Source organism: Schistocerca nitens, chromosome 4 (genome assembly GCF_023898315.1).
Source record: "Schistocerca nitens isolate TAMUIC-IGC-003100 chromosome 4, iqSchNite1.1, whole genome shotgun sequence".
Lineage (NCBI taxonomy): Eukaryota > Metazoa > Arthropoda > Insecta > Orthoptera > Acrididae > Schistocerca > Schistocerca nitens.
The window spans coordinates 922,597,526-922,613,287 of NC_064617.1; the positions used below are offsets into that span (position 1 = coordinate 922,597,526).

A 15,762-nucleotide genomic window follows, 5' to 3' on the forward strand; every position below is an offset into this window, starting at 1 on the left:
ACGGCAGATGTAGTTGCAGATGGATATCAGCATGGCAGTTTCCCTGCTTAATGCCCAAACATATTCAGACGTTGGCTCTTCTCCACTGTCACCTGTAAACAGGAGCCTATGGGGCTATGGTAAACAGCAAATCCGCTTGCTTGGTCAATTCACTGTTGACCTTATCTATAGATCAGTAACTCGGGCTGTTATTATTGTTGTTCATTATGTTAGTTCAGCAAACCTTTATGGGTTTGATGCCTTTTAGGCCTTTGGCTTTTTGGTCACTGACTCCGTAGAATTGGTTCCTGCTGACATCCAATATCAGTCATTGGAATCTCTGTGCTCTGAATTTCAGGATAATTTTGAAGAAGGCCTAGTGTTTGCATTAGACCTTAAAGCAGTCAGCTTGTTCTAGATTTTTTCGGGCTCGGCATATTCTGATAACCCTCCACTTCCAAGTCAAGGCGGAGCTGGACCGGCTCGCATCTCTCAGGGTTGTGGTTCATATTTCCTCTAGTAAATGGGCCACACCCCTTATCATGATGAAGCCCTACCCATTGTCATGTCTGGGAGAGCTGTTCACATGCTTAGCAGGAGTGACTTCTTCTCAAAACTTGATCTTTTCAAAGCATATCGCCAGTTATCCTTGGATGAGGGTTCAACTGTATCATGGTTCTTAACATGCCTTTCGTCTTGTAACAGTACCAACGGTTAATGTTTGGCATCACAAGTGCCCCTGCAATTTTTCAATGCTATCTGGAACATGTCACATCCACTTTTCTGTTTCAGCTACCTGGATGACATTGTGATTATTGTACATACCATGAGTGACTGCCTGCATAATCTCTGGGCTCTTTTTCAAAAATTTTGGGCCGTGGGTCTGTACTGCAATCTACAGCAGTCTTAAATTTTTCCATTACACCCTTGAGTATCTGGGGCACATCATATCACAAAAGGGTGTCCAAGCCTTCAAAAGTCTGGTCTAGGCCATTATGGATCTGCTGTGTCCCTTATTGTTGCATGAACTGTAGGCTTTCTTGGGTAAAACTGATATATTACCACTGGTTCATTCCTGCAGCGTCCACCAATACATACCCTCACTACCTTCTTCTTCATAAGGTTGCTTCCTTTGTCTGGTCTCCAGCAAGCGACAAGCCTTTTCCATGCCAAAGGGTTGCCCACCTTGGTACCTAAACTTTTGCTCCTAACAAACCATTGGTTTTGGCTACAGTTGCCTTGTGGTACGGTGTGGGGGCAGTCTTCACCAGTCAGAATGCAGACGGCTTGGAGCAGCAACTGGAGTTTGCATCCAAAGCTCTGTCCAGCACGGGTCCACCACTCTCATGTCAAGGAAGAGGCTTTTGCCATTGTGTATGTGGTCACCAAATTTCACATGTTCTTGTGTGGCACCAAATTCCAACTGATTACAGACCACAATCTGTTAGTTTCATAATGCAGTCTGTCTGGCCAGATCCTCTATAAGGCAGCCCACAGGTTGCAGCAGCTAGCCTTGTTCATTTCCAGATACGACTGTGACACGAATTTTAACCCACTGGATGCTATGCCAACATGGACACCTCATCCAGGCTGCCTGTCTGTCCAGACCCCAAGTTTGGTCGAGAGGAACTCATGTGTTTTTATTTGGATGTCTTCTCTTGCCAAGCGGTAGACGGCTTTCTGATCACTAGTGCCCAGGTCGCCAAGGACACAGTGTCTAACCCCGTCCTCAAACAGTCTTTACTGCTGGATGCAGTGCACGTTCCACCTTTTATGTCTTACCATCTTTGTACTCCTCCTTCAAAAGTTCTACATCCAAAACCCAACACAGTAGTCATCCTATTTCGGGGTGGTTGCCGAGAACCTGCACAGTGGTAGCACACTGGCCATGCATCACACTATTGCTACCTGAGCAGATGTAGTGCTCACTTGTGACAAGCTCGGTTACATTCCTGTAACTGTAACCCCCCCCCCCCCCCCCCCCCAATAACAGCCTCAATATAATACAATGTATCATCTTCCATCCTGACCTCCTTTTACAGACTGATGTCAAGTTATGTGCCAATTTGGAGTGACAGTATTTTGTCCTTTGTATACAGGGAATATGACAGACATTATGGTTAATAATAAACTTTTCACCATGGCCTTAGAAGGTGACTTGTTGCCATAAAAGGTCAAGGTGATGGAGTATCAAAGTGATGTGAAACTGTTTTTTCCTCCTCCCATGCAGTGTTTCAAATGTGTGGATTTTGGGCACATGTCTTGACATTGTAATGCCAGCCCCATCTGTACAGATTGTGGATGACAGTTGCACATGAATACTCCTTGTGCCCATTCCCCTGTCTATGCCAACTGCAGGGAGCAGCATTCCCCCTCGCCACCGGACTGCACCGTCTTTCAAAGAGAAAATAGAATAAAAGACTCTTTGAATGACTTAGGTATCAGGAGGACAAAAGCAAATATGATTGTTTGCATGCTGTACGTATGAAGTTGACCTTTGCTATCTCTACGATGATGTAATCCTCTCTAGTGACTGTATCCTTGCCCTTTGTGCCTTCCTTCTGCATCGGGCCCTTGGGGCTGCTCAACTACACCTGCTTCCCTCGTGGTTAGGGTTCCTACTATTTCTGCCACACCCACTTTGGGAGTGTCAACACCACACTCACCTGGGATGTCTATCACCTTCCCCCAGCCAGAGAAGCAATACCCTCCTGTGGCATCTCTCACTGTGAAGGGGTCTCTCGGGACACTCCCGTCCCAGCTATCTGCTGATCTGCATCTGTATGCCAGCTAAGTATACCTGATTTCTCCCTGAATGGTGTAGTCTATGGTGACCCAGATGCTGTCGCCGCATTATTCAGGAGCCTCTGTGTGTGAGAATTGTTGACCTGCATTTCATGTCCTCAGACAGAACGTGGAGCAAATTTCACTACACATAATCTAGAGCCATAGAATGCTCTGTTTAGTGAGTGGGAATCCCTCAGTACTCTAGCCCTACAAGCTGACATGTCTACAGGGTCAGACTACATCACAGCCAGATGCCCACACCTATCGGTGGATAGCCAATGTCCCACCCTTGCCGTTTTCAACCATATGTAGAGTGAGGGTGAGTTCCCATTTCAGTGGTGAGAAAACGTGATCGTCCTGGTACCAAGACTGGGTGAACACCCTCTCCAGATGGACAGCTATTTCTCAGTTAGCCTCACTAATGTTCTTTGCAAGTTGTGCAAATATATGGTGAACTGGTGGCTGTGTTGGTACCTTGAATCTCGTGGTTTTTTGGCTTTGTCCCAGGGTGTTTTCACCAAAGGTGCCTCTACAGCTCACAATTTGATCTGTGTAGAATCTACCATCTGGTCAGCTCTTGCCCAGTGCCAACATCTTATCACTGTCTTCTTCAACTTGCAAAAGGTTTATGACACCACATCGGATCATCACATCCTCGTTATCCTACATGAGTGGGATCTCTGGGCATGCTCTCAATTCTGGTCTGGAACTTCTTGTCAAAACTTACTTTCTGGGTTAAAGTTGGCACTTCCTGCTGGGCTCTGCATTGAGGTCCTCCTTTTTCTAATGGCTATCAATGGTCTAGCTGCAGCTGTGGGGTCTACAGTGTCCCCTCCCTGTAGGCTGATGATTTTTGCATTACTATTGCTCCTGTACTGTGAGTGTTGGTGAATACTGATTGATGGGTGCCATACGAAAGGTACAGCCCTGGGATTTCACCCTTGGCTTCTGGTTTCCAGTCACCAAGAAATGCATCAAGCACTTATCTCACTGTCACACTGCGACCTGAATGGTGCCTCAATAACTAATTGCTCAGTTTGCTAAAGTCGTATTGCTTTCAGGGAATGGTCTTCAAAGCCCAGTTGATGTGGCTTTCCCATCTTGGCCAACTTAAACAAATGTGTTGAAGGCTCGGTAACACCAGCTGGGGTGCAGCCCACTGTACACTTTTGTGGCCTTAGAAAGCTCTGATTCTGTCCCACCTCGCTTATGGAAGTCTGACATATGGCTTGATATCACATGCAGCATTGTGGATGCTGGAAGCTGTACACCATTAGAGGGTCCAACTTGCAACAGGTGCCTTTTGGACCAGCCCTGCTACTCATGGAGGATGGGTTCCTCAACTGCAGATCAGACACCAACAACTGCTGCTCAGCTATGTGATACATATTCACTGCCCCACCCCACCCCCCTCCACCCACGAGCATCCAAACTACTGATCCCTTTTCCAGGTTGGGAAATCCACTTACCATAGCTGAGATGTGAGACTGGAGTCTTGATCACAGTTTTCATATGATGTCTCTGCTCTGATCTCGAACTCTCCTCCCACCCCCAAGTCGCCTCTTGTCAGTGAGCAGTTACATATGCCCCCGTGGTGTGTACCTCATTCTTGGATCTGTCTCGACCTATCACCTCTTGGTTTACCACCGTGTGTGTCTGGCCATGCTTGATGTGTTTCTCGGTTGAGAAGTGGTATACACTGATGGATGAATTGATGCCGGCCGGTGTGGCCGTGCGGTTAAAGGCGCTTCAGTCTGGAACCGCGTGACAGCTCCGGTCGCAGGTTCGAATCCTGCCTCGGGCATGGATGTGTGTGATGTCCTTAGGTTAGTTAGGTTTAAGTAGTTCTAAGTTGTAGGGGATTGATGACCACAGATGTTAAGTCCCATAGTGCTCAGAGCCATTTTTGATGAATTGATTTTGCTGTGCATGTGCAAGGTACTGTGAGCCACACTCCTTGCCAGACAGATGCAGTGTATTTACTGCACAACTGATGATCACTGCTTGAGTCTTCAGTCACATTCGTTCTCAGTTCAGCAAGACTTTCTTTATCAGCGGTGACTACTGAGTCATGACCAGTGGTACGCTCATCGCTCACTGGTCGTGACTATCCAACATCTCCTTTCTGGCTTCCATCAAGCTGGACAGTTGGTCATACTTGTCTGGGCACCAGGTTATGTTAGGATTCCAGGGAAGGAACATGCTGAACAGTTAGCCAAGTTGATTAGCAGGATGCCAACTTTGGAGGTGGGGGTACTGGAACCAGACCTTCAATCTACTACACACCATCGGTTGCTGGAGGCTTGGAACATAGATTGGTGTGCCCTGTCTTCTCCAAACAAGCTGCAAGCAATAAATGGAACCACGAACATGTGGCTCTCTTCCTTCATGCTACCCGCAGGAAATGTACTGTTCTGTCAGCTTCGCATTGGCCGCACTTGGCTGACCCATGACCACATCCTCCAATATAAACGTCCATCCTTCTGTCAGTATGGTGCCTGTCTGCAGTGGCCCACATCCTACTGGACTGCCGCATTTAGGCCACATTATGTTGGAATCTTACTTAAACGTGCTATCAAGCTGCCTCTGGTGCTAGTGGACAACGCAAAGCAGCTGATCTGGTTTTACATTTTATTTGTGATTGTGGTCACTACTCCTGTCTGTAAGGTAGGGCACACAGGCCTCATTGGCCACTTGAGGGATTGGAGAGGTGTCCTATTGCCTGCTTGACCCAGTGGGCCTATGGCTGCCCTTGCTCGCTATTCCAGCCTGGTTCCTGCCCTTGCCGCCTTTTTAACTCTTCTTACTCTTTCACATCTGTCTCTGATTTACTGTCTTGTTGCTATTGTTCTGTTTCCTGAGATTTTATCAACTTATCTATGTTGCCAGTTTCTTGTGGTAATGGAGGTTGAAGAAACACTGCTTGGATGCAGAGGGTGTCCACCCCATTGCATAACATGTTTCAGGTGGCTGCAGCTGCCTTCAACTCTCCCACCTTCACCCTCTTACAGGTCTCGTACTTCTACTTGCTCCTATGTCTTGGTTTTATTGATTTTCAGTTACAATCGGGTTCATCGAGATTTGACTTCTGTGTTCTTTTTCTCTGAGGTCTCCTCCTGGCTTGAAGTAGTTTGCTCCCTTTTAAGTCCATCAATCCAATCCAGTCTTTATGCATTAAATGTCTGCTACCACCTCTGTCTTAGCCCATTCTTCCTACCCCCATTGCATTCACCCTTTTTTATCTTCCATTATTTTTTCTCTCTCTCCTCCCATCACATTGTTCACCCACCCTATTCATTGCCTACTCCTTCCATTGCATCCATCTCTGACAATATGCCCACATTTCCCTGTGTGTGTGTGTGTGTGTGTGGTTGTGTGTGTGTGTGTGTGTGTGTGTGTGTGTGTGATGGTTTTGTCATCATTGGCACAATTACTCCACCCTTAGCCATCACTACTGACAGCTATTCATGTCCCCTCTCCTACTTCTGAACAATTCCCTATCCTTTTCCTTACCCTGCATGTCTTACTTCCTCACAGCAGCCTCAATCCCCCCCCTCCCCTCTTCTCCTTCCCTGTTGGTCATTTCACACAATGTAAGTTCGAATCAACATAATATTTTGGGTTTTTTGAGGAGAAAGTTGATGATAGGAATTTCTTAAAAATATATTTCTACATTGAAGGAAGCCTTTGCTTTAATGATTACCAACCAAACGTGCTTATCGTATCTGTGACACTCTCTACCCTGTTTTCCAATATTGCAAAATGAGCTTCCCTTCTTTGAAACTTTTCAAAGTCTTCCATCAATCCTATCTGTTAAGGATCTGAATGTATATTTGCAACATTCTGGGCACAGTCCCATCACTTTCATGCTGTCCTGTAGGGTCCTAATCCCTGTATTTTGTGTGTGTGTGTGTGTGTGTGTGTAGGGCCTCTTTTCATTCTTTTATGTCAAATATATATCACATTTCATGGTTAGGTTCACAGTTCATGGCATATCCTTAAGAGCTTAGGCAATTCCCTTGAATATTTTCTGCTATATTTGCTACATTAAACAAGCCTCAAATATGATTAGTTCTGAGGGCCATTTCCCAGGCAAGTGTCTCTGTAACCTGGAGCTTCCGTTCGCCTTATTTGTGCGTTGCCTAGCATTCTGAACTGTACATTAGAGCTGGTCTTATCATTCACTTTTATGTATTTCTTCTGACTTTCATAGGCATTTTCGCCCTCAGGGGCTCAGCATTGATTTGCTGGGTACGGGCTTGGCGACCCCAGGGTTCCTGAGCTGGGGACTGGTAAGCACCACCAATGCCCCGTCACCGCAAGCTCTGAGCATGCTTCAGTGACCACTGCACAGCGGTGGAATGTTGTGTGTCTCAGGGAGCGGGGATCTTCACTTGACCGTCCGGATCACGAGGACAGGATAAACCTCTAAAAAAAAACCACCTAAATCTCAAGGTGTGCTGCACGCTGAGGGGGTGGCTCGTTGAGCTGAGAAGGACCTGTTGTATAGGATTTAGGAGTAGATGTTGAGACTTTTGGAGGACAGTGCAAAGGTTGTCCTTGCCATGAGTCCAGATCATGAAAATGTCATCAGGGATAACTGGATAGGAAGGATTTCTCCAGCTATCCCATAAATAAGTTGGTGTAGGACAGTGTTATGAAAGTGTCTATGAAAGTATGACAGATTTGTTTACAGATTTGCCCTTTGAAAGTAAAGTAATTGTGGGTCAGGATATAATTCACTGTGAGGATTAAGAAGGGGGGTATTTCACCTGCCTCATATACCTTGGTTCCCCCAATAATTCTGAGAGAATGTAATCTACTCCATGTGCCTTGTTTGGACCTACGTCTTTCAGGACTCTGTCAAATTCTTCTTGGTGTATCATTTCTTCGACACATCTTCCGTGTTACAGTACTTTTTAGTTTGTTTCCTTTGTAAAGTATTTCTGCATTTTCTTTCTATCTTTTAGCCTTCCCTTCTGTGCTTAGTAAGGCTTGCGATCTGAGCCCCTTCGTATTCATAAAGCTACTTCTTTCTTTCTTTCTTTCTTTCTTTTTTTCTTTTTTTTTCAAAAAGTTTTTTTAATTTTTTTGTATGTGACATCCATCTTCCACATAGTCATGCATGTCGCTACAGCTTTGCATTTCTTCTCAAGCTGTTTCTGCTTTACCATTTTGCACTTCCTGTTAATCTCATTTTTGGTGCTCCATTTGCAAAATTTTTATGTTTACTCTTTTCGTCAGTTGAATTCAATACCTCATGTTTTACTGAAGAATTTTTACTGGGTTGTATCTTTTTGCCTGTTTGATTCTCTGCTGCCTTTATTGTTCCATCTCTCTAAGCTTCCCAGTTGTCTTCTGCTGTGTTCCTTTCTCACATATCAGTCAATAGTTGCATAATGCTCCCTTTGAAAATTTTGTACGACAGCTGGTTCTTCCAATTTATGCTGGTTCTACCTCCTTAATTGCTTACTATTCTACTATTTACTTGGCTGTAATCAGAATTTATAACCACTTAATTATGATCAGAGTCCACATCTATCCCTTTAAATGTCATTTCCTTTAGTCCTTGTTGTTCTACTATTTTTCCGTCTTTACTTTATTCAGCTGTTGAATTCTAGTCCGTCACAATCCAGTTTTAATCCTCTTTGTGTGTGTGTGTGTGTGTGTGTGTGTGTGTTTTGCCTATGATAATATGTTAACAATGTTATTCATAGTGGTTTGAGTTCCTATGTTCTTATTCATTATGATTACTCTTTTGTTACCCGTATTTGTTTTCTTTATCGAACTTCACACTATCCATTCCCCTAAATACTCCTCAAACCTACCCCGTGAAGGGATATGACATTCCATGCTCCAACCTTGTGATGCCAGCATCTTCCTCAGTAGTAACACTTGATAACACACAATTATCAGTGAAATTTGAAGCGTTGTAGTTTTTGTGGCATGGAATCTCATTAACTGGAGTAGAATTGTCTTCAGTGATGAGTCCTGCTTTGAACAGAGCCCTGATAGCCAGTGAAGACATGTTTGGAGGGGCTCCAGACAGTGGTGGGAAAACAACCTGACTGGTGCCCACCATCCGGCCCAACAACTGGGAGTGGTAGTCCGGGGTGCCATTTCTTTCCATAGCAGTACTCCTTTGGTTCCATCTGCAGCACCTTTATAACAGAGAGGTATCTCGGTGATATTATACACTCCATTTTGTTGCCCTTCATGGCAAGCCATACTGGGCTTACATTTCGGCAGGATAAGGCCTGTCCACACACAGCAGGAGTTTCTGCTGACAACCCTATCAATCAATGCCAAGCAGAATTGCTACTTGCGTAAAGGCCAGAGGTGGACCAACACAGTATTAACTTCTTCAGTTTATGAAGCTCTTTCTCTTGCATAAATCATCCATTTTTATTTTATTTTTATTTATTTATTTATTTTGAATTTGTAATCATTTGTTTGTCTTAACATGCACATCGTATTTACTGATTTCCCTCCTATTCAGATAATTTCTTTGTGGTACATTCTTTTTCTTTCTTCTTAAGAGTGTATATGCCATTTTATTTGAAAACTTTATTGTTGATTCAACTTAATTTGAAGATTAACTTTTTGTTATAGAGCAGTTTGATGACAGTATTTTTATTTTCCAGCATGAGCTACAATTCAAGTGCCTTTGTTAAAGCTTTGCTGCTACACCAACACAGTCCATTAATTTCTGTTTTCAAAGAGGATGTTCTCAACACAATTTGTAGGAACACTCACACCATAGTTATCAGAATGAAGTGGCTCCACTCCTGTAGTCCTTCAGAAAGTTTTGTTTCATTGGATAACCTTTTTGCAATTTTAAATGGAAATCATATGGGGTTAGATGGACTTTACTTGCTGATGATTCACAGGTGCACTGAGATTCAATTGATGGCCTGGGAAATGATTACCAAGGCATTTGTAGACAGGAAGTGTGAAAGAAAAGACAACTACATTTTGTTTGCTCAAGTTGTTCTATACACAGTATTAAATCATATCAAATTATTATGCTCTTTTCATACTACCCTGAATAAAGGTCTGAGCAACATTTTTTGTATGTTTCACGCTGTGAAACTTTGAGATTAGAGTGATTTCATGTTTGTTAAGCAGCCACCCTTGGAACTTGTGTCCACTAATAACAGTTGTGAAATTTCATTATCCCAATCACGACACTTTTTGTCTAAATGATATCAAAAAGCTTTGGCAGCTTACTGATGTGTCATAGTGTGAAATCAGTTCCCGTAATACAACAGATAAAATACAATTAGTAGTCAGTCTATTGATAAGATAAAGCTTCATAATTAATTTGTAGTTTGTTTGCAGGTACAGTTCTGCTGCACACTGAAATCCTGTGTTGCTGTACCATAGCATGTTGTACAGAGAAGCCAAAGGAAAATCGTGCTGTTAATTTTTAGCAGTGGTGGAAATGTTGCAGCTGTATCACACCAATCCAGATGACTTCTATAGCTATCTAGAGTGGCCTAACACACAGCTGCAATATTTCCACCGCTGCTGAAAATTAATTGCTGAATAAATTCCAGTTTACCAACAAGCTTTGATATTTTGTTTTACCTTCTCTAGCAGTGTGATATGGGGTAATGACACAGTGATTTCAGTGTGCGCCAGTACTGCAGACAAACAAAAAAAAAAAATTATTTAACTTTATTTTTCTGTGATCATCCCATGTACCCTCATCGAGTTGAAATATGTCAAAGTGATTTTTTAAAAAAAATATTTAACTACTTCTTATCTATCTTGTATATTGGATACTATATGTCCACAGTAGAAATTAATTCAGATGTTTTCCCTTACATATGATTGTTTCTCTTTCAGATGCTGTTGTTTAGGTTGTTCCTGTCAACTACAGATATCTTCTGAAGAGTGATGCAAAAATGTTTATTTGGAAAGAAAAAGAATATGTTGAAGGTGGAATACAGTTACTTGATGAGGAATGGGATTCTGTCTAGTCTCATTGTTAATCTTACTAAATGAGAGATGTAGTGTGGACATTGAAGGGCCATGTAGTGACTTATATCACATAACTTAATTTCCTGAACTAGTCATGTGGACTGATGAAGCCAGAGCTATAGAATTGGTTTTACTGATGTAGTTTATTAACACATTATATTTTTTGTTTCACCAAAGAGCTGTTGCTTGCCATATTTACCAAAGAATACAGTTGTAGTGATTGTTAATGCAGCACACCATTTGTTCCTTCAGTTTGATTTTATATATATAAAGGCTTTTTTGTAGTTACATAACATATTTTAGTTGTCTGGAAAACTTTTCCAGCAACTCTTTTGTTAGGGAAAATACATTGATTTAATTTGAGTGTGAAGGGGAGAGCTTTAAGTAACTCATGATGCTGGATTCAACTCTTGCTGCTGCTGCTGCTGCCGCCGCCTCACTTTACATGAGTGTCCATGTGTAACTCAGAGATTCTGTCATTACAGACTGACTACCAAAGTAACCGAAGTGCCATTTGGCATATTGTCTTGCCAATCTGTCTCTTACTGAGATGCAGAGTGTAAATTTCTAATGTGGATATTGTATAAATCAGATGAGACTAAAATTTTAAACACCATGTGCCTTCTATTTATGATATTTTTCTTGATCTGCATTTGACTTAGCAACCAAGCTTTAGATAAAATAGACGAGCAGATTTTTGAGTTTTGACCCTTTTGTGATTTAGAGAAGGAATAGAATTCTCTTGTGCTGTTTCATTGTAATAGACAACTAACACATCATGAAGAAAGAAAAAGAAAAATCAAAAGATAAGAAAGAGGAGGACAAGAAAGTAAACAAATGTCAGTACTGCAATAAGAGCTTTGCTGCAGTGAGTGACCTCACAAAGCATTTGAGAATCCACACTGGTGAGAAGCCATATGAGTGTGCCGACTGTGGTGCTCGTTTTACTCAGGGTGGGATCTTAAAAAACCACATTGTGGCCAGACATACTGCACCTGAGCCGTTCACTTGCCAGTATTGTAAAAGGACATTTCCCATTAAAGAACGATTGAGACTGCATATGCGTACACATACTGGCGAACGACCATACGCGTGTCCAGATTGTCCACGGCGCTTTGCTCGTGGTGGGCAGCTTCGACAGCATAGAATAACCCATTCGGGTAAAAAACCGTACCAGTGCCAAAAGTGCCCAAAACGCTTCACTTCCACAACAAACCTAAGTATGCATATGAAGAGGCATGAAGGGATCCGTGATCAAGTATGTGATATTTGTGGCCAGGCCTTTTTCCGGCGTGAAAGTCTGAAGAAACACGTTGCTTGCATTCATGGTGACGTCCATGCTTTTCGCTGTGATATATGTGGAAAAGAACTGAAAGGCCACATTGTTCAGCACTTACGCACCCACATGAGTGAGAAGCCATATGCTTGTAAGATCTGTGGAGCGGCTTTTGCACAACGCTCACAGTTACAGGTTGGTGCTGTTTGTAGAATTTACTTATTTATTGATCTTAATGAAACTGACATTAAGAATATGTTTGTATTGTTGCAACACATATAGTGAGCATTTTTGTCTAATGAACATGACAGAAAACCGTAGGCTGAAGTTGAGGCTACTGTTTATATGTTGTGTATTAATTATAGTTTCCTTGGTTTTAATTTAAAAGCAGTGCTTCTATGTTCTGTAAAATATTATTTCTCTTCAGTGAGTGGTCCTTTTACGACAACCTTTCCGAAACTGTCTTGTAACTAGTCATCATTCGAATATCAGATAAGCGCTTCGTCAGCCATTAGTTGACAGTATGAAGTTGTCCTGAGCATTCAGTCATATTAGCTGGTTAAATGTTGATAAGTATCTGGCAGAGTTCTCTTCACATATTGTCATTATGACAGTAGTTTGTCCACCTCTACCTGAGTGATCAGTGCATCTGACTGCCACACAGCAGATGCAGTTTGTTATTGGTAGTGCCAGGGATTTTTCTGTGGTTAGAGGGCTGTAACGAGGTGCATTCAATGTCACGAGATCAGCTAAGGGGCTACTAGAATAAGTAGCGGCACCTAGGACTTGAAAGCTGAAAACGGCAAGGAGAGCAGTGTGCTGACCCCATTACTCTGCATACCACATCCAAACAATGCCATTAGCCAGAGGATGACTTGGCAGGTGATCAGCATTGCATTGTCCTGTGAGCCTGTCACAGAGTTTCCTTTTCTTTACAACTGCTATATGGATATTGTGATCTATAACCGACACTGAAAATGAAAAATATATGCCCCTAGTATTCCCAGCCTTCCCCCATGAACCATGGACCTTGCCGTTGGTGGGGAGGCTTGCGTGCCTCAGCGATACAGATGGCCGTACCGTAGGTGCAACCACAACGGAGGGGTATCTGTTGAGAGGCCAGACAAACTTGTGGTTCCTGAAGAGGGGCAGCAGCCTTTTCAGTAGTTGCAGGGGCAACAGTCTGGATGATTGACTGATCTGGCCTTGTAACGTTAACCAAAACGGCCTTGCTGTGCTGGTACTGCGAACGGCTGAAAGCAAGGGGAAACTACAGCCGTAATTTTTCCCGAGGACATGCAGCTTTACTGTATGATTAAATGATGATGGTGTCCTCTTGGGTAAAATATTCCGGAGGTAAAATAGTCCCCCATTCAGATCTCCGGGCGGGGACTACTCAAGAGGACGTCGTTATCAGGAGAAAAAAAATAACTGGCATTCTACGGATCGGAGCGTGGAATGTCAGATCCCTTAATCGGGCAGGTAGGTTAGAAAATTTAAAAAGGGAAATGGATAGGTTAAAGTTAGATATAGTGGGAATTAGTGAAGTTCGGTGGCAGGAGGAACAAGACTTTTGGTCAGGTGATTACAGGGTTATAAATACAAAATCAAATAGGGGTAATGCAGGAGTAGGTTTAATAATGAATAGGAAAATAGGAATGCGGGTAAGCTACTACAAACAGCATAGTGAACACATTATTGTGGCCAAGATAGACACAAAGCCCATGCCTACTACAGTAGTACAAGTTTATATGCCAACTAGCTCTGCAGATGATGAAGAAATTGATGAAATGTATGACGAGTTAAAAGCAATTATTCAGGTAGTGAAGGGAGACGAAAATTTAATAGTCATGGGTGACTGGAATTCGTCAGTAGGAAAAGGGAGAGAAGGAAACATAGTAGGTGAATATGGATTGGGGGGAAGAAATGAAAGAGGAAGCCGCCTTGTAGAATTTTGCACAGAGCATAATTTAATCATAGCTAACACTTGGTTCAAGAATCATAAAAGAAGGTTGTATACCTGGAAGAATCCTGGAGATACTAAAAGGTATCAGATAGATTATATAATGGTAAGACAGAGATTTAGGAACCAGGTTTTAAATTGTAAGACATTTCCAGGGGCAGATGTGGATTCTGACCACAATCTATTGGTTATGAACTGCAGATTGAAACTGAAGAAACTGCAAAAAGGTGGGAATTTAAGGAGATGGGACCTTGATAAACTGAAAGAACCAGAGGTTGTAGAGAGTTTCAGGGAGAGCATAAGGGAACAATTGACAGGAATGGGGGAAAGAAATACAGTAGAAGAAGAATGGGTAGCTCTGAGGGATGAAGTAGTGAAGGCAGCAGAGGATCAAGTAGGTAAAAAGACGAGGGCTAGTAGAAATCCTTGGGTAACAGAAGAAATATTGAATTTAATTGATGAAAGGAGAAAATATAAAAATGCAGTTAATGAAGCAGGCAAAAAGGAATACAAACGTCTCAAAAATGAGATCGACAGGAAGTGCAAAATGGCTAAGCAGGCATGGCTAGAGGACAAATGTAAGGATGTAGAGGCTTGTCTCACTTGGGGTAAGATAGATACTGCCTACAGGAAAATTGAAGAGACCTTTGGAGAGAAGAGAACCACTTGTATGAATATCAAGAGCTCAGATGGCAACCCAGTTCTAAGCAAAGAAGGGAAGGCAGAAAGGTGGAAGTAGTATATAGAGGGTTTATACAAGGGTGATGTACTTGAGGACAATATTATGGAAATGGAAGAGGATGTAGATGAAGATGAAATGGGAGATAAGATACTGCGTGAAGAGTTTGACAGAGCACTGAAAGACCTGAGTCGAAACAAGGCCCGGGAGTATACAACATCCCATTAGAACTACTGATGGCCTTGGGAGAGCCAGTCATGACAAAACTCTACCATCTGGTGAGCAAGATGTATGAGACAGGCGAAATACCCACAGACTTCAAGAAGAATATAATAATTCCAATCCCAAAGAAAGCAGGTGTTGACAGATGTGAAAATTACCGAACTATCAGTTTAATAAGTCACAGCTGCAAAATACTAACGCGAATTCTTTGCAGACGAATGGAAAAACTGGTAGAAGCGGACCTCGGGGAAGATCATTTTGGATTCCGTAGAAATGTTGGAACACGTGAGGCAATACTAACCTTATGACTTTTCTTAGAAGAAAGATTAAGAAAAGGCAAACCTACGTTTCTAGCATTTGTAGACTTAGAGAAAGCTTTTGACAACGTTAACTGGAATACTCTCTTTCAAATTCTGAAGGTGGCAGGGGTAAAATACAAGGAGCGAAGGGCTATTTACAATTTGTACAGAAACCAGATGGCAGTTATAAGAGTCGAGGGGTATGAAAGGGAAGCAGTGGTTGGGAAAGGAGTGAGACAGGGTTGTAGCCTCTCCCCGATGTTATTCAATCTGTATATTGAGCAAGCAGTAAAGGAAACAAAAGAAAAATTCGGAGTAGGTATTAAAATTCATGGAGAAGAAGTAAAAACTTTGAGGTTCGTTGATGACATTGTAATTCTGTCAGAGACAGCAAAGGACTTGGAAGAGCAGTTGAACGGAATGGACAGTGTCTTGAAAGGAGGATATAAGATGAACATCAACAAAAGCAAAACGAGGATAATGGAATGTAGTCAAATTAAATCGGGTGATGCTGAGGGGATTAGATTAGGAAATGAGACACTTAAAGTAGTAAAGGAGTTTTGCTATTTAG

General features: G+C 42.5%; 1 protein-coding gene across 2 annotated transcripts in view; it reads left to right on the top strand.

Moving 5' to 3' along the window:
- LOC126253546 (zinc finger protein 501-like) overlaps positions 1-15,762 on the top strand; it is a 52,475-nt gene that overhangs the window by 23,039 nt on the left and 13,674 nt on the right. For both annotated transcript variants that reach the window (XM_049954950.1, XM_049954951.1), the window contains one exon: positions 10,618-12,223. In XM_049954950.1, the coding sequence (XP_049810907.1) occupies positions 11,531-12,223 (693 nt within the window). In that variant the 5' untranslated portion in view covers positions 10,618-11,530. The remainder of the gene's footprint in view (positions 1-10,617; positions 12,224-15,762) is intronic.